Source organism: Euprymna scolopes, chromosome 36, assembly GCF_053919585.1.
Source record: "Euprymna scolopes isolate OS-2025 chromosome 36, ASM5391958v1, whole genome shotgun sequence".
Taxonomy (NCBI): domain Eukaryota; kingdom Metazoa; phylum Mollusca; class Cephalopoda; order Sepiida; family Sepiolidae; genus Euprymna; species Euprymna scolopes.
This window is the reverse complement of record NC_136517.1, coordinates 62,828,131-62,855,207: the sequence shown is the minus strand read 5'-3', so window position 1 is coordinate 62,855,207 and position 27,077 is coordinate 62,828,131. Positions and strand designations below refer to the sequence as shown.

The 27,077-nt window shown below is 32.6% G+C and overlaps 1 protein-coding gene across 2 annotated transcripts in view; it reads left to right on the top strand.

Moving 5' to 3' along the window:
- LOC145260537 (protein dispatched homolog 1-like) overlaps nucleotides 1-24,533 on the top strand; it is a 62,266-nt gene extending 37,733 nt beyond the window's left edge. For both annotated transcript variants that reach the window (XM_080118748.1, XM_080118749.1), the window contains exons 2-5: nucleotides 2,028-2,269; nucleotides 9,825-9,948; nucleotides 14,576-14,897; nucleotides 21,557-24,533. In XM_080118748.1, the coding sequence (XP_079974874.1) occupies nucleotides 2,259-2,269; nucleotides 9,825-9,948; nucleotides 14,576-14,897; nucleotides 21,557-24,435 (3,336 nt within the window). In that variant the 5' untranslated portion in view covers nucleotides 2,028-2,258 and the 3' untranslated portion in view covers nucleotides 24,436-24,533. The remainder of the gene's footprint in view (nucleotides 1-2,027; nucleotides 2,270-9,824; nucleotides 9,949-14,575; nucleotides 14,898-21,556) is intronic.
- Nucleotides 24,534-27,077: the final 2,544 nt, after the last annotated feature.

Sequence of the window (27,077 nt, the reverse complement as noted above, 5' to 3'; positions counted from 1 at the left end):
AGGGTTGAAGATCTGCGTTGCATGGCGGGAAATGGCAGGCATATATGGTTTGTGTTCTTCATTGGAATGAGAACATTTTTTATAATACATCCATTGAATATGCATGTTTAATGATGAAATGTTATTTCCAACTTAAGGGTAACAGACTGACGGATAATGTTGTATCGAAATGTAGAGTAAATCCCCCTTCCCCCAATTATTCTTACAAATTTGTGTTCGAAGAAACATCACCATAATGTGAACACATCTTTATCCCAAAAGGTAGGAAATATATACAATCATTTTGTTTCTCTTCACAATTATGACACCAATATTTTTTAAAACAAAAAAATTGTCCCAAAAAACTACAATTTATCGATCACCATTTAATCTAGATCCTAAGACTGTTGCCAGTTTATTTCAACATCATAATTAATATTCTTGGTTTCATTCTTGTGAAATTTGCAATTCTAACCAATTATTTTTAACTCGTGTTTATTATTGCTAGCTGTAGTAGTAATAATAGCAGTAAAAAAAAGTTAAATACAAGGTCAATTTAATATAGTGAATCCAGCTCCTCTCAAAAGAGACACTCTGGATTGAGAAAGAAAATACCTGTATAGTACTATCAATAGTCCTTCACATATGAGACTGGCATGAAATGAAAGAGGATGAAATGTCTTGGAGGGTAGTTGCTTTAGACTGAACAGATACCATACTTAGATCCTACTCTGAAGACCAGATAAAAATATTTGTCCCTGTTTACTTGCCTCCTCGTGAGGGTAAAGTTTGACAAGTTCGATTTTTAATGTAAAGAATCCCACTCTTTAAAGGGGTGTTGGAAAAACTAACCTGGTTGTTTTCTCACGAATGAGAGTACAACACAATAAATTGATCTCCCATCTGAAAAGAAGGTAATGCATGGGAGGGTAATTTCCATCAAATATCCATATTTGGGAGTAATTAGCCCAATCTGCAATTTATCGATTAAATTTAATTTTACTCCCCCTCCCCTTTTCTTCTCCCCCTCCCCTTTTCTTCTCCCCCTCCCCTTTTCTTCTCCCCCTCCCTTTTTCTTCTCCCCCTCCCTTTTTCTTCTCCCCCTCCCTTTTTCTTCTCCCCCTCCCTTTGTTTCTTCTCCCCCTCCCTTTGTTTCTTCTCTCCTCCTCTTCTCTTGCCTTTGTTTCTTCTCTCCTCCTCTTCTCTTGCCTTTGTTTCTTCTCCCCCTCCCTTTGTTTCTTCTCCCCTTCCCTTTGTTTCTTCTCCCCTCCCCCTCCCTTTGTTTCTTCTCCCCCTCCCTTTGTTTCTTCTCCCCCTCCCTTTGTTTCTTCTCCCCCTCCCTTTGTTTCTTCTCCCCCTCCTCTTCTCTTGCCTTTGTTTCTTTTCCTCCCCTTTCCCTTTTGTTTCTTTTCTTTTCCTCTCCTTCCATCGTGTTCCTTCCTCTTTTCTATCCTCTGTGTTCTCGATTATTTCTCCACTCTTTCCATCAGTTTCTTACCCACACATTTTCATGTTTTTTCTTTTTGGTTTTTCCTATTTTCTCTTTAAATCTTCTCTCTAGCCTTCTCAATTCTACTCTCTCGTTTTCTTTAGCTTCTCATTTCTCGCTCTGTCTATCTCTTTTTTTTTCTATCTCTGCCTTTCATCTGTCTGTCTCTCTTTCTATGCTCTTCATCTCTCTGTTTCTCTTTTCTTTTCATCTATTTCTCACGTGCACACTATTCTCATTCTTATCTCATTCTCCCTCTCTTTCTTATTTCTACATTAAACTAGTTCTCTTAAAGTACATTTGAACACTTCAAGTCATTATTATTTCTCAATTATCCTGTTTATCTTTTTAACTCAACTCTAATTTTAAACTCTTTCTCTTTTCAGCAAACACTGCCGCTTTTTATATTTTTCACTCCTCCTGATTTTGATAAACCGTTAACAACTACAGTTGTTGATTGTGATGCTTCATGATATTTCCACTTCTTTTGTTGTTGATGATGATTTTTATATCCCCACATCTTCTGACCTTTTATGACTCACAATTTTCTATTTGACAGCATTTTATTTCATCCAATCCAAGAATGATCTTCCCTTACCACTCTGTCCTGCCATCAAGAATGTTTGGAGACTGATAAACAAGCTTTTTTCTCATGATGATGATCATGATAGACTGCTGCTCTTGATGATGATGCATTTGGAAGAAAATAGAATAAAACTGGGATCGACTTGGTTGTTTGTTCAATGATGCTTGACAAGGGGTTTTCTTTGTCTCCATTAAGCACTACAATATGCTTCTTTGGTGCGTATACATACATATAGATATATATATATTTTTATTTGGGTAAATATGCACTTCAGGTGTGTAAATTATTTGACCTACATAAAAACATGAAAAGCATCTTTTTATTTTATTTTTTTTTATAAAACACATTATTAGACTCAAAAACTGAAATAAAATAATAAAAACTTCGGGTTTGTATTAAGTTACTTTTCTACTAAACTGGATATATATTTTGTGTTTTTATTCAATGTAACATGTTTATTCAGCTTGAAAAACATAGTGTTTACCGATATATTGGAAAATTCAAAATGGCGCCCAACTCTCTCTTTACCACGGTAAGTTTGGGAAAAGGTGTTATAAATAAAAATCTAGACAAAATACTTTTAGAAACTCACTCAATATATGTTATCGTGACATAGGTTGACATATATTCAGTGGGTTTTTAATAGTATGTTGTCTAGTTTATTATTTATAACACCTTTTCCCAAACTTACTGTGTTAAAGAGTTGGGTGCCATTTTGAATTTTCTAATACATCGGTAAACACTGTTTTTGAGCTGAATAAACATGTTACATTGAATAAAAACAAAAAAAAACATATCCAGTTAGTTAGAAAAGTAACTTATCTTACCTTTGATAACATTTATTTGTTATATATTTGTTTTTTGACAACTTTTTCGAATTTATGTGTACAGTAAAACAAACCAAAAACTTCATTTTTATTATTTTATATTATACTCAATAGACAACAGTAAAATGTTACATGCAATGGCAGCCATGTTTTTTTTTTCTAATTTGAACTAAGAAACATGGCTGCCATTGCATGTAATGTTTTACATTGAGTCTAATAAAAAAAATTATAAGAAATAATAAAATGAAAATTCTCATGGTTTTATTGTGGTCAAATAATTTACGCACTTGAAGTGCATATTTACTTCCATTTGTCTTTGATTATATCCATTTTTTGCATTTGTTTTTCATATAATCCATCCAAGTGAACTTTACCTGATATTGAATGAGGATCAACATATGTTCCACCTTTTTTATACTTTTATTGTCATCAAAATCGTTGTAAATTGCCTATTTTTTAATCAAATTGATTGTCTGCTCTTGTTAGAGGACTACGAGAAAACTTCACATGCCTCCCCATTGTGGTTTGGTTCACAATACATTGTAGTCTACATTGCACTGTAGAGAATCAACTGTTGATTTTATAAAATTCTGTAAATAATGGCTTTACTTATAGTTTTAAATACAAAAGTTCAATTGTACTCTAAACAGAAACATTTATTTTTGAACGCACCCCCTGTCTTATCAAAGAAACAACTGTTGATTTTATGAAATTATTTTTATATAATCACTTGAATTAAATGTACAAGAGTCAAGTATCATGATGAGTATCTAAAAAGAAACATTCATTTGAAATGCACTCCTGTCTTATAAAAAAATCAGCGCTTCTACATTATTGGGACGAAATTTTGGAAGTCGGAATACTGAATTTCACATGAAAACAATGGTATCTATGTATTCCTCATATTTTTAAAATGATTATATTAAAAAATTACGAAAATTGATAAGGTAGAAAATTATTAAAGAAAATAAAAAAAAGAATTAAATGAAAATGGTCGTAAGACATGGCAGAGTTTAAAAGGGAGGTAATTTTCTGTTTTTGATTGAAACAAAATGGCGGCAATTTTTCACCTGCTTACACGATTGAAGTTGTTTTTTTAATAATTCAATAATATTCGGGTAATTTTGACTGCATAATTTGGAAGCTACCATTGTAACTTATTAGAATTGACAAAAAATCAGTTGGAACCATTTTTTTTTTTTTTCTCTGAAAACTCCATTTATCGACTATAAAATCTCCTCGCACTTCTGTAGAAGTGCCAAAAAATCTACAGTTGATTTTATAGGCCTTTCTGCTTGTGCAGTGGTAAAACTTCTCAAATGCACTTGGTTGTATAAAAGTTAACTTTGGTCAAAATTGGACTTCCTTCTTTAATCAGATTTTTTTGATTATCGATTTTTGATACTTATCAGATACAAAACCTATGTAAGAACACTCTGAAACATTAAGTACCTTTGTGTGAAATTTTTTAAAAAATTGGCCCAGCCATTTCTGCATCCATAGGGAATGCACTCACACACACACAAAGCTTCTTATATATAATAGTAGAGATAAATGGAGCCAAATTGCTCATCATGGAGTGATCTAATTGCCAATGATGTGCATTTTTCAACATTGAAAATACGCAAATGTTTTATGTCGTTAAAAAAATGTATTTCCTTTTAAACAATCAACTATTTATGTCATACTCATCAAAATTAATTACCTCCCTTACACGGTTTAAAAATACAAACAGTAATTGTCCATCAAAAATGAATGAATTAGCAAAATTTTCATTTTAGAATTTCGAAAAATAAACAACTAAAAAATATATAAATGATAAGCAACTCCTTGAAAATATTGGCAAAGGCAACTTTAACTATGAAGATTTACTAAATCATATGTATGAAACATTCATCAACATTATGGAATTTTCAAAAAGAAGCAACAAAACATTTTTCGTTTCGATAATATTAATTTTGTTTCCTTATTGAAATAAATAAGGAAGCAAAGTTAATATTATCTAAAATTAGAATAAGCTGTACAGTTAACACATGTAATATATATATATATATATAAATATATATATATATATATATATATATATATATATATATATATGCACACACTTTTTAACAGTACAAAATCTACAGCGCTTTGAAAATATATGAACAAACCATAAGCGCCCTTTTCACCAACAAACTCATCAGGAGTTAATCGTTGGTAAATAAAGATGCAAAAAAATAAATAAAATTGTCACATAAGAATTGGAAATATGCCAGTAAAAAAAAAATGGCAAATGGGAATTTGTATTAATTGTATATACAATAATATAAAATATCTGTAAAATTGAGATGAAGGGTTTTGCATGAAAATATTGAGACTGGCTCCAAAATCTGTAAAATATTCTAAAGCAATCCATTTTATAGGCAATGGCACAAGTTGGATTTTCAATTAGATGTTGGCCAATGGCAGATTCCAAAGCAGAGGAAGGGTGAAAACAATGTGACTTGCCTAGTCTAATTTCTGCCAGCATATGTTGGTTGATGTGTGTCTGCAAGTTTAAGGAGGTTCGACCCATATAGCCAGCAGTGCACTGGTAATTAAATTCATAAATAAGATTACTTTGTGTGATGTGGAACAAACTATCCTTCGTGACCAGAGGGGATTCAGATTTTACTCCAAAACTAACTGTAACACAATAGATGGGAAACAATTTGTTACAGACTTAATAATACATCTGCCCAAACACTGACCAGCAATTCCAATCCAATGTAGTTTTTAATAAACAGGACACTTGGATAGACACAGAACTATAGGAGAATTGTATTTTTCTACTTGATTATTAATAATATAATTAATCAACTTCTCCAGATAATCATTACAAATGAAAATGTCTCTGACAGTATTCAATTTGTGTTCGAGTTTGTTGGAAGAACAAATTGAGAAAGACTTAGGAGTGAATAGAATAAGTTCAGGTAACTTCTGCCTTTTCTAACGAGCAAAAGGTTATCTTTGTCGAACAAGAGAAGAGTTTTATTGGGCATTTGTACATAGTGTGTGTAATGTATGGAAGTGAAATCTGACCAGTGAGGATTGCGCACATTTTTATGTGCTCAATCCTCACTGCACTTTATATATCTAATCCTATAGCACTCTATATATCTAATCCTATAGCACTCTATATATCTAATCCTATACGTAGATATAGTTTTAATGACCTCGGAGGAAGATTAAATCTGAGCATAAGAGGAGACTTTGATGGTATGGTCATGGTGAAAGAATGTATGAGAAGCTCTAAACATAGGATGCACTACAGTGTGAAATTAGCGTTCTTAAGTTAGTAGCTGTGGTTCAGATAGATAAATACCTGGCCAGAGATAGATTATTTTAGAAGTCAATGTAAAACATGTTAAAGCGAATATGGAGGTTAACTTTGTTTTATATATTAGAAGAATTTGAACACAAACCACAATGAATTCAGTTTTTTTCAAATTAAGAAATTAGACTATAAAAAGCTGGACTTTATTTTGAAAGTAAGAATTTGACGGAAATGATGGTGTGTGCATTGCTGGAGATGACTTGCATGTCTTGTGATTGGAGTCATTTTTACAATTTAGAAAACAGTTTGTGTTTAATATTAACCACTTTGTATACATCTTGTATATAAAATAGTCAGATTTTACTGTATTTCAATGATTGGTGTCGTTCTGTAAACAAAAGCAAAATTTTTCTACATGTGCACTTTAATTCAATTATTGATGCATGTTTTTGGAAATTATGAATTTGATTTATTAATTCAATGGTTTTCATATATTTTTTTTTCCTAATTTCTCTATGGAAGTAGGACTGACTCAAAAACGTTGTCTTCGTTCAATCTGGAACACTAACAAATATGGTAGAAATCTAATTAAAGTCACCTTTTCACATTACACTTTTTATTTGGTAATTTTTTTTAGTTATTCTGCTTAAACAAACATCCAGATTAATGGTTGTTTTAAAACAAGTGACATAACTCAAAGCTTCTTCCTGCGAACCCTCATAGAATATGGATAACAAAAGCAGATCCTTCACCTTATTTTGCATAAATATTTTCCTCTCGTGCCATTTCATGCAATCAAATGAGTTCTTTACAGTCAGTTACTATGGAAACTAGCATAGTCATTATGGCCAGAAAATAAGAAAGTCAGTAATTATTTCTTTTGATTTAATTTCTATCTCATTTTTTTTTTTTTTTCATTTAAAATATAATTTGATAATTATTAAGATCGAGAACCATTTTTTTTTTTTTTTCATTTAAAATATAATTTGATAATTATTCTTATTATTAAGATCGAGAGCCATTTTTTTTTCATTTAAAATGATTATCATTTAATAACTATTCTTAAGATCGAGAACCATTTTTTTTTTTTTTTCATTAAAAATAATTATCATTTGATAATTATTCTTATTAAGATCGAGAACCATTTTTTTTTCATTTAAAATAATTATCATTCGATAATTATTCTTATTAAGACCGAGAACCATTTTTTTTCATTTAACATAATTATTTGATAATTATTATTAAGATCGAGAACCATTTTTTTTTTCATTTAAAATATCATTTGATAATTATTCTTATTATTAAGATCGAGAACCATTTTTTTTTTCATTTAAAATAATTATCATTTGATAATTATTCTTATTATTAAGATCGAGAATCATTTTTTTTTTTTCATTTAAAATAATTATCATTTGATAATTATTCTTATTATTAAGATCGAGAACAATTTTTTTTTTCATTTAAAATATCATTTGATAATTATTCTTATTATTAAGATCGAGAACCATTTTTTTTTTCATTTAAAATAATTATCATTTGATAATTATTCTTATTAAGATCGAGAACCATTTTTTTTTTCATTTAAAATAATTATCATTTGATAATTATTCTTATTATTAAGATCGAGAACCATTTTTTTTTTCATTTAAAATAATTATCATTTGATAATTATTCTTATTATTAAGATCGAGAACCATTTTTTTTTTCATTTAAAATAATTATCATTTGATAATTATTCTTATTATTAAGATCGAGAACCATTTTTTTTTTCATTTAAAATAATTATCATTTGATAATTATTCTTATTATTAAGATCGAGAACCATTTTTTTTTTCATTTAAAATAATTATCATTTGATAATTATTCTTATTAAGATCGAGAACCATTTTTTTTTTCATTTAAAATAATTATCATTTGATAATTATTCTTATTATTAAGATCGAGAACCATTTTTTTTTTCATTTAAAATAATTATCATTTGATAATTATTCTTATTATTAAGATCGAGAATCATTTTTTTTTTTTTCATTTAAAATAATTATCATTTGATAATTATTCTTATTATTAAGATCGAGAATCATTTTTTTTTTTTTTCATTTAAAATAATTATCATTTGATAATTATTCTTATTAAGATCAATTATCATTTGATAATTATTCTTATTATTAAGATCGAGGACAATTTTTTTTTTTTTCCATAAAATATTCTATTATTCTTCTAATTAATTCAAGAGTATTTTAAACAAAGATATACCTTTCCTCTATGTAAGTACATTGTTGTGAGGAGCCCTTTCATAATTATGAAATAATAAGTACTTCTGTATTCATGTCAGTTATAAAGTTTAATTAAGTACCGTAATATTCCAGTTTTATATTGCAAAAATAATAGATATTTTAAAAATACACACACACACACACAAATTTTCCAATCTTATAAATAAACTCTTTCTAGTTAATAAAAAAAAAACATTAAGAAATTTACTCGTGGAGTTTGAACCTACAGACCACGTCACACAAAACAAAAAACAAACAACATGCTATCAACTTACCTACAGTAGAATTTTCACAACCCATTGTTCTATCATTGTTGCCAAGAAACGATATGGAAAAATGGCTTTACCGATGATAGATAAATTAAAATAAAGATTTCGATTATCAGTGATATTCTGAGACAAAACTTAACTAAGAACACTCCCAGATTTATACACTAAAGTTGTGTAAATTTTAAAGAAAATCTGTTGAGCCATTTTGAGGCCTATAAGTAATGAACTCACACATACAAAGTTGCATTTATATAATTGTATAGATAAGTTAAACGTGTCAAATGGAAGCCAAAAGTGCCTTTACTTCGGTATTTGAATCCGGCAACTCGTGGCACAGTTAAATATAGTTATACTGAGGAGTCTTTGTTAAATTAAAAAGATTTATTATAAATATATATATTATATAATATATATATATATATACAGAAAGAGAGAGAGAATCAGAAAAATTAAAATTCCTTGTGAGAATAACTGTTGACTTAATTTTATAAAGTTAATACATTATTTAAAATTACAAATTCTCAGTGTACAAAGTCATTTAGAATAAATATAATGAAGAAAATGTGACAATAGAAACAAAGACTTAACAGCTGAAAAGTAGATGAGATATTTTGCATGACGTATGTGCCCATCGAATAAAAGAACAAAGAAAACCTTTTATTCACAATGGTAAACTTTTATAGTTGTAGCTGAATTGCATGTGCAGAGACCAACTGACTCTTAAATAAAGGACAGATAGAAGCGGACAGTTGTCTTCTGGAGAGAGCAGAAAGTGTTGGTATGGGAAATTTATCAAGAATCATTTCAATGTTTCAGGAATTTGCTTTAGTTTGGATTACTATTGTGACCATTTTTTTTTTTTTATAGAAAACATCCATAGAATTTTTGTGTTTAAAAATAACTTTGGGAAATGTTTCATAGATGGATCAACTATCGATTAACACATGCTTATGACTGTTTAAAATTAAAAAAATATTTTCATAGATGGATCAACTATCGATTAACACATGCTTATGACTGTTTAAAATTTAAAAAATATTTTTCTATGCATTCAAACTAATCTCGACTATTTTTTTCTTTTTCTCGTTTTGTTCATCCAGTTATGCACGTGTCTTGGCTCGCTATCCATACGTGATAATTGGGGCTGTCTTGGTTGTAACAGTTAGTTGTCTAATTGTGTCAATATTAAAAAGTGATGGATTTCAATTTGAACGTCCACGGGCCGTGAGTACAATCCCATTTTTTTTTTCTTTTCTCTTTTGGGATGATTTAAAGATATGATTTTCATTGACTTAATGTGAAAACACAAAATATTGGCAGGACTCTGCTTAGTGAAGTTAGATTTTTTTTCAAGAGTATTTAACACAAAGATATACCTTGCCTCTATGTAAGTACATTGTTGGGAGTTCTTTCATAATTATGAAATAATGAGTACTTCCGTATTCATGTACACATATAAATAGTATTAGGGGTTTGTACACATAGTCAAAAAAACAGTGTTTATCGATGTATTGGAAAATTCAAAATGGCGGCCGACGGTAAGTTTGGGAAAAGGTGTTATGAATAATAAACTAGACAAAATACTATTAAAAACCCACCGAATATATGTCAACCTATGTCACGGTAACATATATTAAGTGAGTTTCTAACAGTATTTTGTCTAGTTTTTTTATTTATAACACCTTTTCCCAAACTTACCGTGGTAAAGAGGGAGAGTCGGGCGCCATTTTGAATTTTTCCAATACATCGGTAAACACGTTATATTTTTCGAGTTGAATAAACATATTACATTGAATAAAAACACAAAAAATATATCCAGTTTAGTAGAAAAGTTACTTCTCTTCCCTTTGATAACATTTATTTGTTATATATTTGTTTTTTGACAACTTTTTCAAATCTGTGTACAGGAATACAAACCCAGTATTAGTAATTAAAGAAGACTAAAGTTAAAAAATGCAGTAAAAATATGGGATTCAGAAGTGGAGCAGGTGTTTCTTGGATTTTATCAGGAAATGCATGTGCATGTATCCTTCTATAGTGTGTGTGCATATATATACATACATACATATATATATATATATACACACACACACACGGGAGTTACCACTTATCAAGGCCTGAAGGTCATTCGAGGATAAGGGTTAATGTGTAAGGTGGTAGTGTAGTAATCATTAATGGTGTAAATTAGGTAGAATTTGATTATGTATGGGGACAGCTTAACAAGAACTTGTTAACATTGGATTTGAAGACAATCATATTGTAGTCAGTTGGGAAGCAGGCCAGCAGAACAGTGTTCCATAGGCAGTTTTAGGAAGGACGCTTTGTTCATGAAATCTGTGTTAGTAGCTAGTCAAGTGCTTTTTGTGAAAGTTTGGCAGTTGGGAGAACCATAGATTGAGGTTCAGATGAGTACTTGCCATGAAAATAACGATAGAGCAGAGAGAGGCTCAACGTCTCTTTGTGGGGAAAGAGGTTGCAGGGAAGAGAAAAGAGCATTATCTACTAGATATTGAAACCGATTTTGAACTCTATCATGACAAGATAGTGTGTACTCCATTTTAGCATCTTGGCTTTTATACAGATAGAGGATTGCATTGGCAATGAGATACCTACTGGAGCAGTAGAATGATCCAACTATTTTTCCAGCAATCTTGGCAACAGATTTAATGTATGTGTTCCATTTCAGATCAGGAGTGAAGGTCATGGTGCTTCTCCGAGGTGAAAGTCATTCATTTCAATTGGGGCCTGATAGAGATCAGAGTGATTATAAGAGAAGCTTGGTTTTAGATGCATTAAAATTAACCATCCACCTTTTTCCCCATTGCACCATGTGCTCAAGATCAGAAGAGAGAGAATTAGAAAGATCTTGGTCATTGTTGGCCTTTGAAGTGTTGCCATAGATTGTGGGGTCATCTGTATAAACGTCTATGAATGATCTAAGAATGTGATTTGGAAGATCATTGAAGATCAGGAAAAGTGTTGGATCTGTGAGGGATACTATGAGCTTCTGATTTTTGCCCATTAACAACTATTCTTATGAACCGATCAGAGAGAAAGGATTTAATAATTGAGAAGACATTTCCAGCAATTCTGTTGTTGGAAATCTTGTGAAGTAAACCTTTATGACATACTCTATCAAAAGTCTTTCTGTCAAGAGCTATTCCTCTAGAAATGCAGGCCCTGTTGAGATTCACTACTCCTGTATGATATTGCAGCACATCAGCTGCATATCTAGCAAAATGGAAACCATATTGCATGTCACTAAGTACGTTGTTTTTGTTGAGGTGGTTAACCACTTCTCTTTATCATAGATTCTAGCAACTTACTTGTGACGCACTGAGAGGCAAATGACCGATCTTCAGAATTTTTAAATATGCGGAAGACTGAAGTTCTTCAGAGTGTTGGGAAGTATTTCTTCTTAAGGCAACATTTAAACAGCTTTGTAAGTATAGGAACTAGTTCCAATTGAAGCTTTTTGAGGACTATGACTGGAATGCCATCGAGGCCAGTTGCTTTACTGGAAGCAAGATTTTTGATAAATTTGGCGACATCACACACAGATATAAACTTGATGTACTCAGCATATGAATCTCTTGCATTCTTTGTTCCTCTTTTACAGTAGTTGCTGGCAATCTTAAAGGTGGCTTTGGTTTCATAACATCTATTTCATTAACAACCCTAAATTTGTATCCGCAGTTGGTTGTCAATTTCACCCGAGTAAATCCAACCTTCTCATTCCTATGTGTGTATCTTCCTTCGACCCTAAGCCACACCTCTTTACTATCACTAAGCAATATACATGAAAAAATTGAAATGGCTTAAAATATTTAAATAATTGCTTACATAGAAAGAGCTTGATGAGCTAAAAAAAAAAAAAGAATCCTTTTAATTTTTTTAAAATCCAGTTAAAATTAAGGAAGTTATGACTTTTTGTGCCTCACACGTTTGGATATTTTTCCATCTTTAAAACCATATGTGTTTCATCACATTTTTTACATTTCTTTTTTCAGTAAAAATGTTATATCTTTGTTAAAACAAAAGATTAAGCAATGAAATTTGCCATGTAAATGTATTTTTATGCAAGGAATCAAAATATGCCACTAAAAATCTTCAGAAATTAATGGTTTCCAAATAATCTGCAGTAAATGCACATAAATATGCTGCAATTCCTTAAAAATGAAATGTATCCATTAAAAGAAAAGAAGTTAAAGAACTCAAAGCTGAATTGTAATGCATTTTATGTACAAATAACCGAAATCGAAATCTAGGACTGTTTAAAAATGAATATATTTCAATATTTCTTTGGGATTTTTGTAGATTAACGCCATCTGTTATCCCCTCCCCACCTTTAACTCTATCTCTCCAAAATATGATTCTACCTTTTTAGGCAATTACGTGTGAACATCCTGAAAAACTTTAATGAAAGATAAACAAAAATTATTTTAGAATTTAATATAAAATGATTCATTTTGGACCATTCTAGCATTTTAACGCAGTTGACCATTTTTTGAAATGGGAGATAAATCCTGTTTTTTGAATGATTGTGTAGTTTTAAGAGGGTCTTTGTATAATTATGGGAGGATGGAGAGGCTTGCCACTCTGACTTTAGGTTAGGGCTAAGGGAAATTATATGAACATGCTGAAGACTCAACAGCACAAAACAAAGAATTTTAGAATTTAGAATGAGGGTTCCATCCAGCGCGGCTGCAGCCAAGATTGAAATGCTTTGCCAGGAGGGAAATCTACACACACAGACAAACACGCAATTTCACTTTTATAGATGTATAAATTACATTTCATGTCCTTTTCTATGAAGTGACACATTTTGTTTTTAAACTTTTCAATTTAAAAGGTTTATTTCATTAGCAACTGAGCAACTCCACAAATAATTAAATATTTATAATCTGGTAGATTGGTGTCCATTTGATAATAATCTGCTGAAAAAATTGTAAAAAAGACAAAAATGAAAAAAATCGTGAGGTTTAACCAAAAACAAAAATCATTTCACATTTTTGGTTGTTCAAAGCAAAACACTGTTTAATTAATATTCTGATAACAAAATAAGAACATTTTTTATATTCAGTTTCAATTTAAAAAAAAATATTGTTCTAGAATAAAAAATCATTACAAAATCTTACCGAAAACGCTTTTTTTTTATGTTAACATTTTTATCACTTTATTTACTTAAAACTTTTAAAATATATAATGTACATTATTATTTATTAATTCATTTGAAAGTATATTCATTTTCGAATGAAACGGTGGTATTTTGAGGACTTTGTTTTTTTTTTTTAATATGACTATTTTAGCAGAAGCTTTTTGAAATCTGTGATTATCCAAAGCGTTTTATTGTCCATGTATATTGCTACTTACCACCGAGAATAAAGATATCATATTTTAGTATATGAGTGTGTCCTTGATCAATTGTTTTACGCAAAGCACAAATGGATTTTCGATCATTATTTACAGTTTGGTGTGTTACGGAAAAGATCTTTTTCTTTTTCTTTTGGCTTTAAAACTTTCATTCAAATTGTTATTGACAGTATTCGAATTTCAATGGAGTGAAGTAAACATTATAATTGATTATTTTAACTGATAAAATTATAGTTAGCAGTTGTATATGTTGTGACAAAATTTAAAAGGAATTTAAAAAAACTCCTTATCATCAATGTGGGACTTGAATTCAAGCCATAAATGATTTTCGAGTTTAAACACAAAAGCCAAATATTGTCCAAAGAAATCAGAAAAGCTTTCATGTGTTGACTTCTCAAGAAGCAGTCAGTTTTACTGGGAATGGGTGACAATGTAAGCAAAATAAACTTACGTGTTATTTATATTTTTGATCTTGCAGGGCTTTGAAACTCGTGGCACAGAGTTGAGTGAAAAACTTGTGTCCTACAACAACCTTTTACGCGTCAGTGAAAATTCATTGTCTTTAACGCCGTCACCTTTCCAGCACAGAACCAAATTCCACAAGAAGATCCGACACCGAAACAAAATCCGGCATCGAAAAAACAGACGTAAAAATCGGAAGCGAAAGAAAAATAAAAAGAAGAAAAAAAAGAATCAACGTTTAAGGAATAATTTAGGTGCAAAGAATGTTATTTTGAGTTCAAGACATGGCAGTCGCCTGAGGAAAACAGCCGCTGAGAATTACTTTTGTGACGATATTGGTGAGTTAACATTTTAATTATTTAATTTGTTATATTTGTAGTTCTAAAAAATTTTTGTCCGTCTCTCTGACCAGAAATGCATCATCATCGTTTTAACATCTGTTGTACATCCTGGCATTTGTTAGATGTTTGATAAAGCTTGATTTCTAAATTCATCTATTTTAACCATTTATCGTTCATTTCTGTGACTTCCTTCCATGTGAGGTTGACTGTGACCCCTACTTATGATTTTATGTTATACTTCCATGCAATTTGGCATGTCTGGGGATGTAATTGAAAACAAAGCCCTATAAAACTTTTCTTAAACTTTCATAATGAATTCAATTTGTTAGGATTTTTGCAATAATATTGTGAAGTGTACATTGGCATGATACATCTGAACGTCCTTAGAAATATGAACAACCATTAAAAGAGAAATGAAATACAATGAATTTAGGCTTAGATATTTTTCAGTGAAATATGGAATGAATTGAAATAAAAATGCTTCTGTACACACATACAAATAATACTTATGTTTGTAACGGATGAAAAATTATTTAAGGCATTAAAGCATTTATGTGACATCCAATCCAAAATGTCAGCTCGTCCAAGGGACATAACTCTGTTCAAAATTTCTTGGAGGCAAGGGAGATAAAATTTTTCAAAGTTATTTTCTAGATAAAATGTTTCATTAAAGAAATACATGATCGAGATCCATGTAATCAGTTTTTATAAGTTCAACAAGTGTGAATGTCCATTCAGCTGTATTGTTTTCAACGTTCTGAAGCATTTATGTCGGCATCTCTTCTGAAAACTTGCTGTTGTCTTTAGCATTCAATTGTGTTAACATTCTGCCATCAGCTGAATTAAAAAATAAAACCATCTTTCTTTTATCAAAATCTTAAAACTGCCAGACTGTTTTTTAGTTTGAAATTGTGCACGTTCTGATTGATTACTCGACTTTGAATTGTGATCTGGTCATGTGACCTAGTTTTGCAAATGTAAATTGTAAACGGTTGTTCTACATACAACCCACTTCCCTTTTCCCGTGTATTTGTTCCTTTTCATTTGTTTTAGAAGCATTGTCCAGAGTTTTTTTTTTTGTTTTTTTACAGAAAAGATGCTTTATGCTAATGATTTAGTGATGCTTACCGGTGAAACAATGGAAAGTCTACATGTTGCAATAAAGACTTTGAGGAAAGTAATGGTCTGAGACTAAATCTTTCTGAGACCAAATTGATGAGCAGTGGCTGTAATGTCGGAAAGCCCTCAAAAAGAAGTGCTTATATTTTGGAAAGGGAGTTGGGAGCAAGTCAATTTTTTTGTGGTATTTGTAAGTGCAGTGAAATTAAAGGTTGGGAACCGTTCAAGGATAAAGTTTAATGAGACTGAATGATTGTCAACCAATGAGGAACACTATGGGAGTACTAATATTAATCAAGGTACAAATTGTGTTTAATTAGTAATGAAGCAGTTTATGACAAATATTTGGCATTGAATTTGAAATATCATGTTGTAATCAATAAGGAAGTAGTCTCATGGTTGTGTGTTCCTTGGGCAGGAAACCTTTGCAAAAAACTTTTTCTATGAAATTTTTGCCAGATGCTAAGTACGGGAGGGAGAATAAAGTTGTTTTCTGTTGTGATAGCAAGGAGAGTTCTTGCTGTGAATAGCTTACAAGAAGGAGCTAAAGATTGGAACTCTGGACAACTTCCATGGAAATAATCAATAAAGTAGAGAGAATAGTAATTTTTCTTTTGTGGGGAAAAAAGTTTTGCACCACCCCCTCTAGGTTTTGGAGTTGATTTGTTACCCTGTCAAGGAAGGAAAAAGTGCCTTGTGTGGTCTCACCCCAAATAAGGCAGCAGTATTCCATCTGTGGATATATCTGATTCTTATCATTTATGTGACATCCAATCCAAAATGAAGTGCTTAATGCCTGTTTTACATGCTGTCATCATAGGATCTGCATTGTATGTGGCGTCAAGTACTGTCTGGAGCAGTAGAATGATCCAACCATTTTTCCAGCAAGCTTAACAAGTCGTCTTCCATTTAAGATGTAGAGTGAAAGTCAGTTCAATGAACTTATTAAAACAAACAGCTACTTTAATGAGACATTCATTTCGATTGACAAAACAAGTATCCAAGCATGGATGCCGAAAAGAGAGAAGCTTACTTTTAGAAGTGTTAAAAGAAATAAGAGTTTTTTTTCTTTGCCAAACATTAAATATTGTCTGCGTAGATGACAGATGAAAACTCAGATCTGAAGTATATTTGAATGGTGAAACTATTAAGATTGTTCAAAAGTTTTATCTTCGGGATATTATGTGCAGTGTGATAATGAATGGAAGTGAAACTTGACCAATCAGGATTGAGGACATGTGTTGCATGGAGAAAAATGCTATAAGAATGATACGATGTGTAATCCACTGATAACCTCAGTGGAAGGTTAAATATGGACAACATGTGGAGATGTATGCAGAATAGGATGTTGTCTTGATCGCATCGAAGAAGTGGATGAGAGTCATTGGGTAGAATAGTTGAGGTGGCAGGAGTAGGGTTAGGGTTAGATGGCAGGAGTAGGTTAATGAAAACAAGGATGGATTTGAGAGAAAGAAGGATAAAAACCTGACCATATGTTGGTTTAGAAGTTAGTTTCCAAAATCCGTTCAATACATGACAGCATGTAAAACAGGCATTAAACCAAATATGATGTAAGAAGGAAAAAGTGAAGCTCTAGTAAGAAAGGAAAAGGTTTAACATGTCAGTAATTTATTTTACTTTTGTTCTTCTAATCAAAGAGCAAAGACAACATTTGATTTCGAGTTCTAAAAAAAACTCTGAAAATTGAATATTTTTTAACATAAAATTTCAAGGACTTGTTTTGCACATTAGCCCAACTGACTGAAAATCCTCATAAAAACTAACTGCCTCTTTGAATGTCTAACTGATTCACCTCGCCCACCCGGAAGGCTGACTCTGACTGCTCCCCTCATCTGGAATTTTTTTCACCACACCAAAAATCTTAGATTCTGGCTTTTGTTAGTGGTCATCATTTGAACACCCAGAAACTAACGACTCAAGAGATCCACTAATGATAATGGCTAGACAGTGTCTATTCAAAGGTGTTTATCTGGAGTCCATTTAGGAACATTACTTTTCTCTGGTATTTTGTTCTCGGCATGATTCTCCATTTAAAGAGGCACCTGTTTTATTTAAAGCAAATAAAACATATCTTGGGTGACTAGATTTTAAGCAGAGATATTTTCAATTCTTTATGCCCTCTTTTTTTTCCCAAACTTTTTTCTTGAACTTTTTTTAATGACACTTTATCAAATCTCCAATACTAACGAATACTACAACACTATCCCATTGATTACTGTACGCTCAATAACACTTATCCCTGAGTGGCTTCTGGGCCGTGACAAGTGGTGACCTCCATGTAAAAAAAAAATTAAAAAATTTCCAGCAGAGATGTTTTCAATTCTTTATGCCCTCTTTTTTTCCTTTTTGCTAAACATCTACATTTACCATTCACATATGCACCACGGAAACATTTACCATTCACATATGCACCACGGAAAACATTTACCATTCACATATGCACCACGGAAACATTTACCATTCACATATGCACCACAAAAAACATTTACCATTCACATATGCACCACGGAAAACATTTACCATTCACATATGCACCACGGAAACATTTACCATTCACATATGCACCACGGAAAACATTTACCATTCACATATGCACCACGGAAAACATTTACCATTCACATATGCACCACGGAAAACATTTACCATTCACATATGCACCACGGAAACATTTACCATTCACATATGCACCACGGAAACATGCAGCCCAACACATGTTTACATTCTTTCAGAGAAAAAAACAAATTCTGTTCACCCGATGAATGATATTAACAGGAAATCTAAATTGTTTCCCAGATTTTTAAACAAAAGATGTCCGAGAATAATTCTATCCCCACCCTCTTACTCTTGCCCCGGTCCTCCTACATTTTTTTTTTTCTGCTAAACTTCTTTAGAAGTATGAAGAAACGAAGACTAAACATTTCTGTTCTCCAAAAATCTTCTCTTATTTCTCAAGCCAGACTAAGTTGGGCTTAATGTTTGATAACAGGATAATATTTGCTGATAACCAACGAAAAGATTTATAGAAATATGTGAAAATTTGTTTCAGTATTAATGAATTTCAATAATCGACTCGCACAGTTAGTCAACATTGTCTACATAAAATATATAAAAATAATTACCCATGATGAATTATCTCCTATTTAATAAGATGACTGCAGAAATTCTCCTCTGGACCAAAGTAGCATAGGATTGCCACAACGGATGACACATATGAATTCAATACATCTAGACTAATAGACACTCTTATATAGCTTTTGAAATGCTACATTGCATCCTACAAGCAACACAATCGCAACTTCTTCAGAGTAAGGAGTCCCTATTTTTCTCTCTAAGCATTTAGTCCTCCCACTGCAACCTGTTGTCACCGGAACTAATTCCACATTTTTCATACAATCTGTGATTACACTGATCATAACTGACTTATAGCTACATAGACCTAGCATAATCTTTCCAATTCTCAATAATAAAGACTCTCTTGCCAAAGTCTGTCCATTCTGATTGGCTGAGACCTGACAATTCTCATATTCTGGATTACAGTTATTAGCTTCATAAACGAACGCCTCAGAAAGTTTTCAATATGGTGTCGCTCTCTAACGGAGACAATAGTTTTTTTTTTTTTGTTTTTTTTAAAACAAATACAAACATAATAACCGTTCATAAACAGAAAATTTAATACTGTTTACCTTACAATTATCCTAATGTTTATTAGATACTGGCAATTTCTTTTTCACAATTCATCGTAAACAAAAAATATGTACATAGCGTTTTTTAACAATCGATAATCACACACACACACAACTACTACATCCTTCTTTATTTCTTTTCTTTGTGGTCGTTGCTGTGTCATACTGTTTCATAAATACTGCAACATATGTGCACAAGTAAAAACATATGTATATAGTCATCCATATACAGTACTGTTTCGCTGTATCACAGCTCATCAGTGTGGCTAGACAGGAAACTACCTGAAGCAAACCAGGATTGAAACCCGACCGCCCAAACAACAGTTAAGATTTCTAACCATTACACTATATGGCTGCTGCTTTGCGGGTAGTGAATTAATGATGTTTTTACCTTGTCTAAATGCCTAAGCTCGATTTGTTTACACAAAGAGCATCGCTTAATATGCTAATGGCAGTTTGTATAATGCCTTTAAATGTCTATTAATTGCACAAACATATAAAATTATATCAACTTCTAAACATGTTGCAATTCTGCTAAAGAACCTAAAAATTAAATACTGGAACCCTGACATAATTTAATACAGTGAGCTCTAACAAAAGCTTTGAGAATTATTGGTATTTTATCACACACTGCTAACTTTCCTTGTGCAGACCAACAATAACATGTAAAAAAACACATATTGCTCATTCCTTGCATGAACGGAATACTCTCAAAATGTAAACCTAGCATTGGTTTGCGACTGTAAATATGCACAAAATACCGACACGTCAACATCCCCACCCCCCCTAAAAAACTAGTCCTGACCATACAAAAAATTTTTACAGGTACCAATACTTAATTTGATTGATTTAAAAAAATTTTTTTAGTGATTATCGACTCTTTCAGGATGTCTTTTTTGCATTTACTATTACTGTGGAAATTAATGTGTTTTTAGCCAATTTTTCGGTATTTATCGTCTGAAAGGTTGACCTTCAAAACGATACTGATCTTGTGAAAATCTGTCGCCTCTGTCAAAAGTTCTAGGCAAACATGCAAACATACATACATACATTTATATATTGGTAGCTCAAATTTTTGACCCAACCTATTAAAAAGTTTGCCCTATCTCTGAATACCCTTTATGTAAAATTTCAAATGTTTACACCAGAAATTGTCTGAGTAATTTGGTAGACCGCAGAGGGCAATTTTTTTAAACTTTGACCCCTTAACATTTATTGTCTTGGGCTCAAATCAAGTTAAGTTAGATCCATGTCCAAGAAACCTATATCTGAAATTTCAAGTGTGTAGACCCAAAATTGTTGGAGAAGTTTGGTAGAGTTTTCAAACGTCAAATCGTTGAACTTTGACCCCTTATCAGTCAAATTTCTGGCCTAAAACGGATCACAAAGATGTTCCCAAATCTCAGTACCCTGTATATAAAATTTCGAGTCTGTAGACTTAAAACTTCTGGCCAAAAACTGATTAAAAAGATTTTCCTAAATCTCAATACCTCTTATGTCAAATCTCAAGTCTGTGAACTGAAAATTGACAGAGTAATTTGGTAGGGAAATGTATACAGACAGAAAATTTCACTTTTTTAGATATATAAATTCCTCACGCAATGGGTTGGCATTTACAAATTAGTACATAATCGCACTGAAAAGCTGATCTCCCCCGATAAAACCTGGTCTAGTTGATCCTTAGAGAATGAATAATTTTTTGCTAAATTTCAGATATTATTCATCTGGTGCAATGCTGATGTATACATTTTGTAATTTTTAATTAGTTGAACATTCTAACATACAAACACACAGACCCTTTATATAATAATAAGTTCTTTCTTTTCATTTCAGATGAGAAATATGCTCGCATTGTGTTCAAAAGTATTGATGGCAGTTCACTGTTCAGTTTGAAAAACATCCAAGCCATGTGTCGCCTTGAAGCTAGAGTTCTACGCTCCACACCTTTCTTTACTGAACTTTGTATTGATGACAGTCGTGAATGCCGGAGTTGGTCGCTTGGTAACTACATTGGTTTACTTAGCAACAAAACTTCGTGCAATGATCTTGAAGAGAAGGATATTGTGCTGACTCTGAAGATCATCTCATACTGTGCTCCTTTCTATCATAACTATTCGTTGGGGGATTATTGTGAGAACTGTACCAAAGTCCCGTCCCCTTGCAAACTGCACAACGCCGTCTACCACATCCTTCACTACCTCACAGACACACACTTTTCAACAATCACCACCCAGGATCAACCCATGCTTGAGTATGCTGTATCATTCTTGCCCTTTGTCCGTAGTTCAGTGACAGTAAATTTATTTGAATATATTGAGAAACAGGATCTGAAAGAGGACAATGTCCATCTTGTGGCCGCTAACTTTGGCATAAAAGATATTCTCTTTAAACAGTACATCTGGCTGGACAGCAAGTGGCTCTTCATCACAGCTACAGCAATCTTCATCTCCATCTGGCTCTACTCAGCTTCTTTCTTCATCACCCTCATGACATTCCTCGCAATATTCTGGTCGTTGGAAATTTCCTACTTTCTCTACATCTTTGTGTTTGGAATCTCCTTCTTTCCTTACATGAACATGGTGACCGTTATGATAATGGTTGGAATTGGTGCAGACGACACCTTCATCTACTGCAAGGTGTGGAACCTTGCTAAAGCAGAACGAAGCAATATTACCCTGGAGCAGATCATAGCTGAGACATTACGCCATGCAACCACGTCCATGCTGGTGTCCAGCCTGACCACCGCCGCGGCATTCTTAGCTAACATCATCAGCGACATTACGGCCATTCGCTGTTTCAGCATTTACGTTGGCACATCGGTACTTTGCAATTTTCTACTCATGGTCACATGGATGCCAGCGACAATTGTGATTTATGAAAAGTCTTGCAACTGTCTTCCCTGTTGCGACTCTAGCATGCGGGGCAAATCGTCTGCATTGTGTCGCATTCCCAGAAATATCCATAAATCCATCTCCAATTATTCCAGAATATTCTTTGAAAAAATTTTGCCATGTCTTGTAATCAAACTCCGTTATTTCTGGCTTCTCTTGTTTGGAACATTGGGTTTGGCATCAGTCGTCATTGTTTTTGTTTATCCCGGCATCAAATTACCGACCAAAGAAAAGTTTCAATATTTTTCTTCAAATCATCTTCTTGAAGTTTATGATTTGCATTTATGGAACCATTTTTGGTTTGAGAAAACTGACGTTGACCAACTACCTCTCATGCCGATTACTATTGTTTGGGGGGTGATGGCTGAGGACTCTGGTGACCCTCTCAATCCATCCAATCATGGCACTTTGAGATTTGACAACAGTTTTCATATGGAGACCCCGCAAGCACAAGTATGGCTTATCGATTTTTGCAGCAGATTTCGCCAACAGCCTTTTTATAAACACATTCTTGGCTACGAGATCGTTAATTGTTTTCTGGAAAATTATCGCGATTACATGGCCGGCCCATGTTCTGATGCGTACCAAAAAAGCCAGGGTTGCTGTAATGTGTCATCATTCCCATACAGTCCTGAAACTTTCACCCGATGCCTCGGACTTTACATTCCTGATTTAATGAACACCCCATACATCGGATCTTACTATTCCAATTATCAATTGCCGGGCCCAAGATTCAAGGACGGTCAGATCCGTGCTTTTCTTGTAGAATTTAGCAGCACTGTCCCCTTCACGAATGCATATGAGAAACTCCATGCTTTTTACATCGAAGTGAATACCTGGATACAGGATCAGATCCGTCAGGCTCCGAAAGAAATCCAAGGTGGTTGGTTTGTCAGTTACTTGCAATTTTTTGATCTTCAAAACAGCATCCTTCATGGTCTTCCTCTTGCCCTTGGTTTGTCCGTCGCTGTTGCAGCTGCTGTGATATTCTTTACCACTCTTAATTTCCTTTTAAGTCTTTATGCGGTTATCAACGTTGCATTTACAATTCTGACAACTGTGGGAGCCCTATTGCTCCTAGGTTGGGAACTGAACATTTTAGAATCTGTTGTTATTACAGTAGCCATTGGTATGTCCATTGATTTCACTCTACATTATGGTGTCGCTTATCGTTTGTCTTCCGATCTGGATACTGAACTACGTGTTATTTGCTCCATTAGCCGAATGGGTTCAGCCATTGCTATGGCATCTTTGACCACCTTCTTGGCCGGAGCCTTGATGTTACCAGCCACTGTCCTTGTTTATCGACAGTTTGGCACATTTCTCATAATACTCATAACAACCAGTTGGTTGTTTGCCACGTTTTTTTTTCAATCACTTCTGCGCGTTCTGGGGCCTTCGGGGACATTTGGACAGTTTCACTGGCCTTGTCATTGGTCTTGTTGCTCAAGTGCTACCAATTCCAATGGCGGACATTCCACCCTTTCCAGTTCGTCTGTGAGCAATCATCTGCATGGTTCCAAATTTGAAAACTATGAATTAGAAAGGCTGAGAAAATGGTCAACGACTGTTCCGCCTTATTCTTCAGACCAGACCATTCCGTTGAAACAGTCTTTTAAAAAGCCAACTGATTCAAAAACCTCTTACAAACGTCCTTGTAGCAAATGTACAAATCATGCAAATCCAAAATCTGTCTCGAATGGAGAAAATCAACTTAAAAAAAATGTCTTTTTAGTAAAAAAAGAAAATAATTTGACTTCTGCAAAAAAATATTCACCAGAAGAAGAATCTGAGGTCTGGATACGAAGATTAGACACTTAAAGTAAAAACAAGAACAGCCACCTTTCTTTCAAGAGAAATATATTTTAAGGGAGGGGGAGGGGTCAATAAAATTTCCATTTAAAGTTGTTGAAAAAAAATGTCTTGCATATTATCGTTGCTACTAAATAATTTGATATAAGATATTTACCAAATACCATTTAAAACAATTTTATTTTTTAAATTTAGAATGCCATTTACGGCTTTACTCTCCTTTTGGGGGGAAGACTTGCCTGCATGATCTTTTTGAAGAAAAAGTAGCAATTGCTTAAAAAAAAAAAAAAAAAAAACTATATTAAATAATTTTTTAAATACCAAAGTTGAAAAATAAATGTATATTTTTATCTAAGAATCCATATTTGCCATTTCAAAAAAAAAAATCCATCTAAATGCCATTATTATAAATATTTATTTTTTATTTCATAAAAATTGATGGTTTCAGACCATTGTCCTCCATCATGCGTCTCTACATTCACTAGCAGAATCCGTGAAAATTGCATGCTTTCTTCATTAAAATCACATTTTTGGAAAGATCCGTTATGAAGTAGAATATCTTTTACATATAAAAATTTCATTTTTAGCTTTTTTACATTTTTCTTCTACAATTTTCGGTTAATAACTTTCTTAGCTAAAACTTTTGTAATTAACTTTAAAAAATGTAAAATTGTTTTAATATAAACATTAGATACTTGGCACAGTTGAGGTGTCCACCTACCAGGAAATATCGATTGGGCTATTCAGACATTTTTTTGTAGGCCAGGGTGTACTAGCTTTTCAAAAACCACACCTGACATTATTCCTGGAGAGGTAAATAAAATACTAGTTAAGTTTGGTTTAGACTTGTGGATTGCTATAATTGTGTTAAGTAAAGGGAGAGCTGATCAGAATTACTAGATTTTTTTTTCAACTTCCTATATTCTCTGGTCTTAAAGTGATTAATAAAGAGTTTGGTTTAAAATTACATGAAAGTTTTGTGGTGACGACAAAACTGACAGACGACTTGATGAGTGTAGATATAAAAATCGTGATGAGAGAGAGCAACAGTCAGAAACCGATCAATAATAACACCTCATTGCAGAAAGATCAAATAAACAATTGCTTTTGTTATTTCTCTGTTTTATTCTTGTCTAATTTACAATTTTTTTTTTTGCGTAGAAATGAGTTTTTATCCTAAATTGAACAAAGTAAATCCCATGTGGTCCGATTGGAAATATGAATCAAATGTTGGGGAATTGTCAGCAAAAGCTACTGAATGTGTTTGTCAGTCCCCACCCCCTTATGCATCTAAAAGTTTGTTTTTTTTGTTTTTTTTTTAAGATCAGAAATAAGCAACGCAGATAAACGATCGATCAAATTTGGTAAATTTTGTGAAGATGGAAAAACTTATAATTGCAAAACTTTGCGAAAGATAAAAACTCTTGGGTCCTTTTGCAGAAATGTTGAAATCTGTGGATGAAATAGATTATCAAACTTGACAAGTCAGATCCTAATCGAAGCAGTTGTTCAGAAAGACTCATATCTTAGAACAATGAATTTTTACAAGAATAAAAGAGAAGCTCTGGAGGCTGAAAGTTGATGGATCAGGTTCTCAAAATAAATGAATAGCAAATAATTCAAATAAGCATAGACGAAATGTAGTTTGGTTTTATGGCCAAGTGAAGTATCACTAGCAATATATATAGCTGGAAACAAATGCAAGATTAATATCTTGGTAAGAAGAATGTGCATTTTGCTTTATGGATCCAAAGAAAACTTAACAAGACGCCATGTTGTCTGGTAGATAATGTGTAAACTAGAGGAAAGTGAGTGATTGGTAAAGGTTAGTTGAGTAGTGTACGGAAAGGATTGCCTTTGAATTCAGTTTTGTTATTTTTTGCGGTTGGGGGCGGGGTATATCAAGGTTCTATAGAAAATCCATTGCTCTTTATTCGTGTCTTGGAAACCTTGTTTGAGGAGTTTTGGAGAGGTTGTCTAGAAGAAATGCTGTATGTTTGTGAAAGCATGTGTAAGAGAATGGAGACCAATGAGAATTTGGATGTGAAGAAAGTATATTTGTCAGGCAAAGGTATCTTGGTGATACCATTAAGGCACAAGGAGGAACTGGATTGCAAGAGTAATGAAAAAACTTGTCATTACTAACCAGCAAAGCATTACCACTGTCCACCAATAGTCTATCAGGCATGTGTATACAATGTGATGATATATGGAAATGAAACTTGGCCAGTAAAGGTTGAGGACATGTGTTGCATGTAGAAAAACGACATAAGAAATGTGTAATAAGTTTTATAAAGACAAACATTTTCCTATTAGCACTGAAAAAAATTCAAATAAAATTGAACATTTGTGGTTATTAAAAATTGTTCCATATATTTCAGGAATTATTAAAAAAAAAAAAAAAAAATCATTTTGAATTCAAAACGGACAAAAGAAAAATAGATTACATTTTGTTACCACTGCTATAAAAGTCGAGGCACCTAATGTGCAACCTTCCTCAAACCAATTCTACTTTTTACTCCAGTAGTTTCTTCCCCAGAACCGCTAGACTTTGGAATTCCCTTCCAGGTCCCTGCTTCCCCAACTGTACTGACATGCAGAAGTTCAAGTGTAGCGTGAATGACATCTTGCTGCCCAACTCCCTATATAAG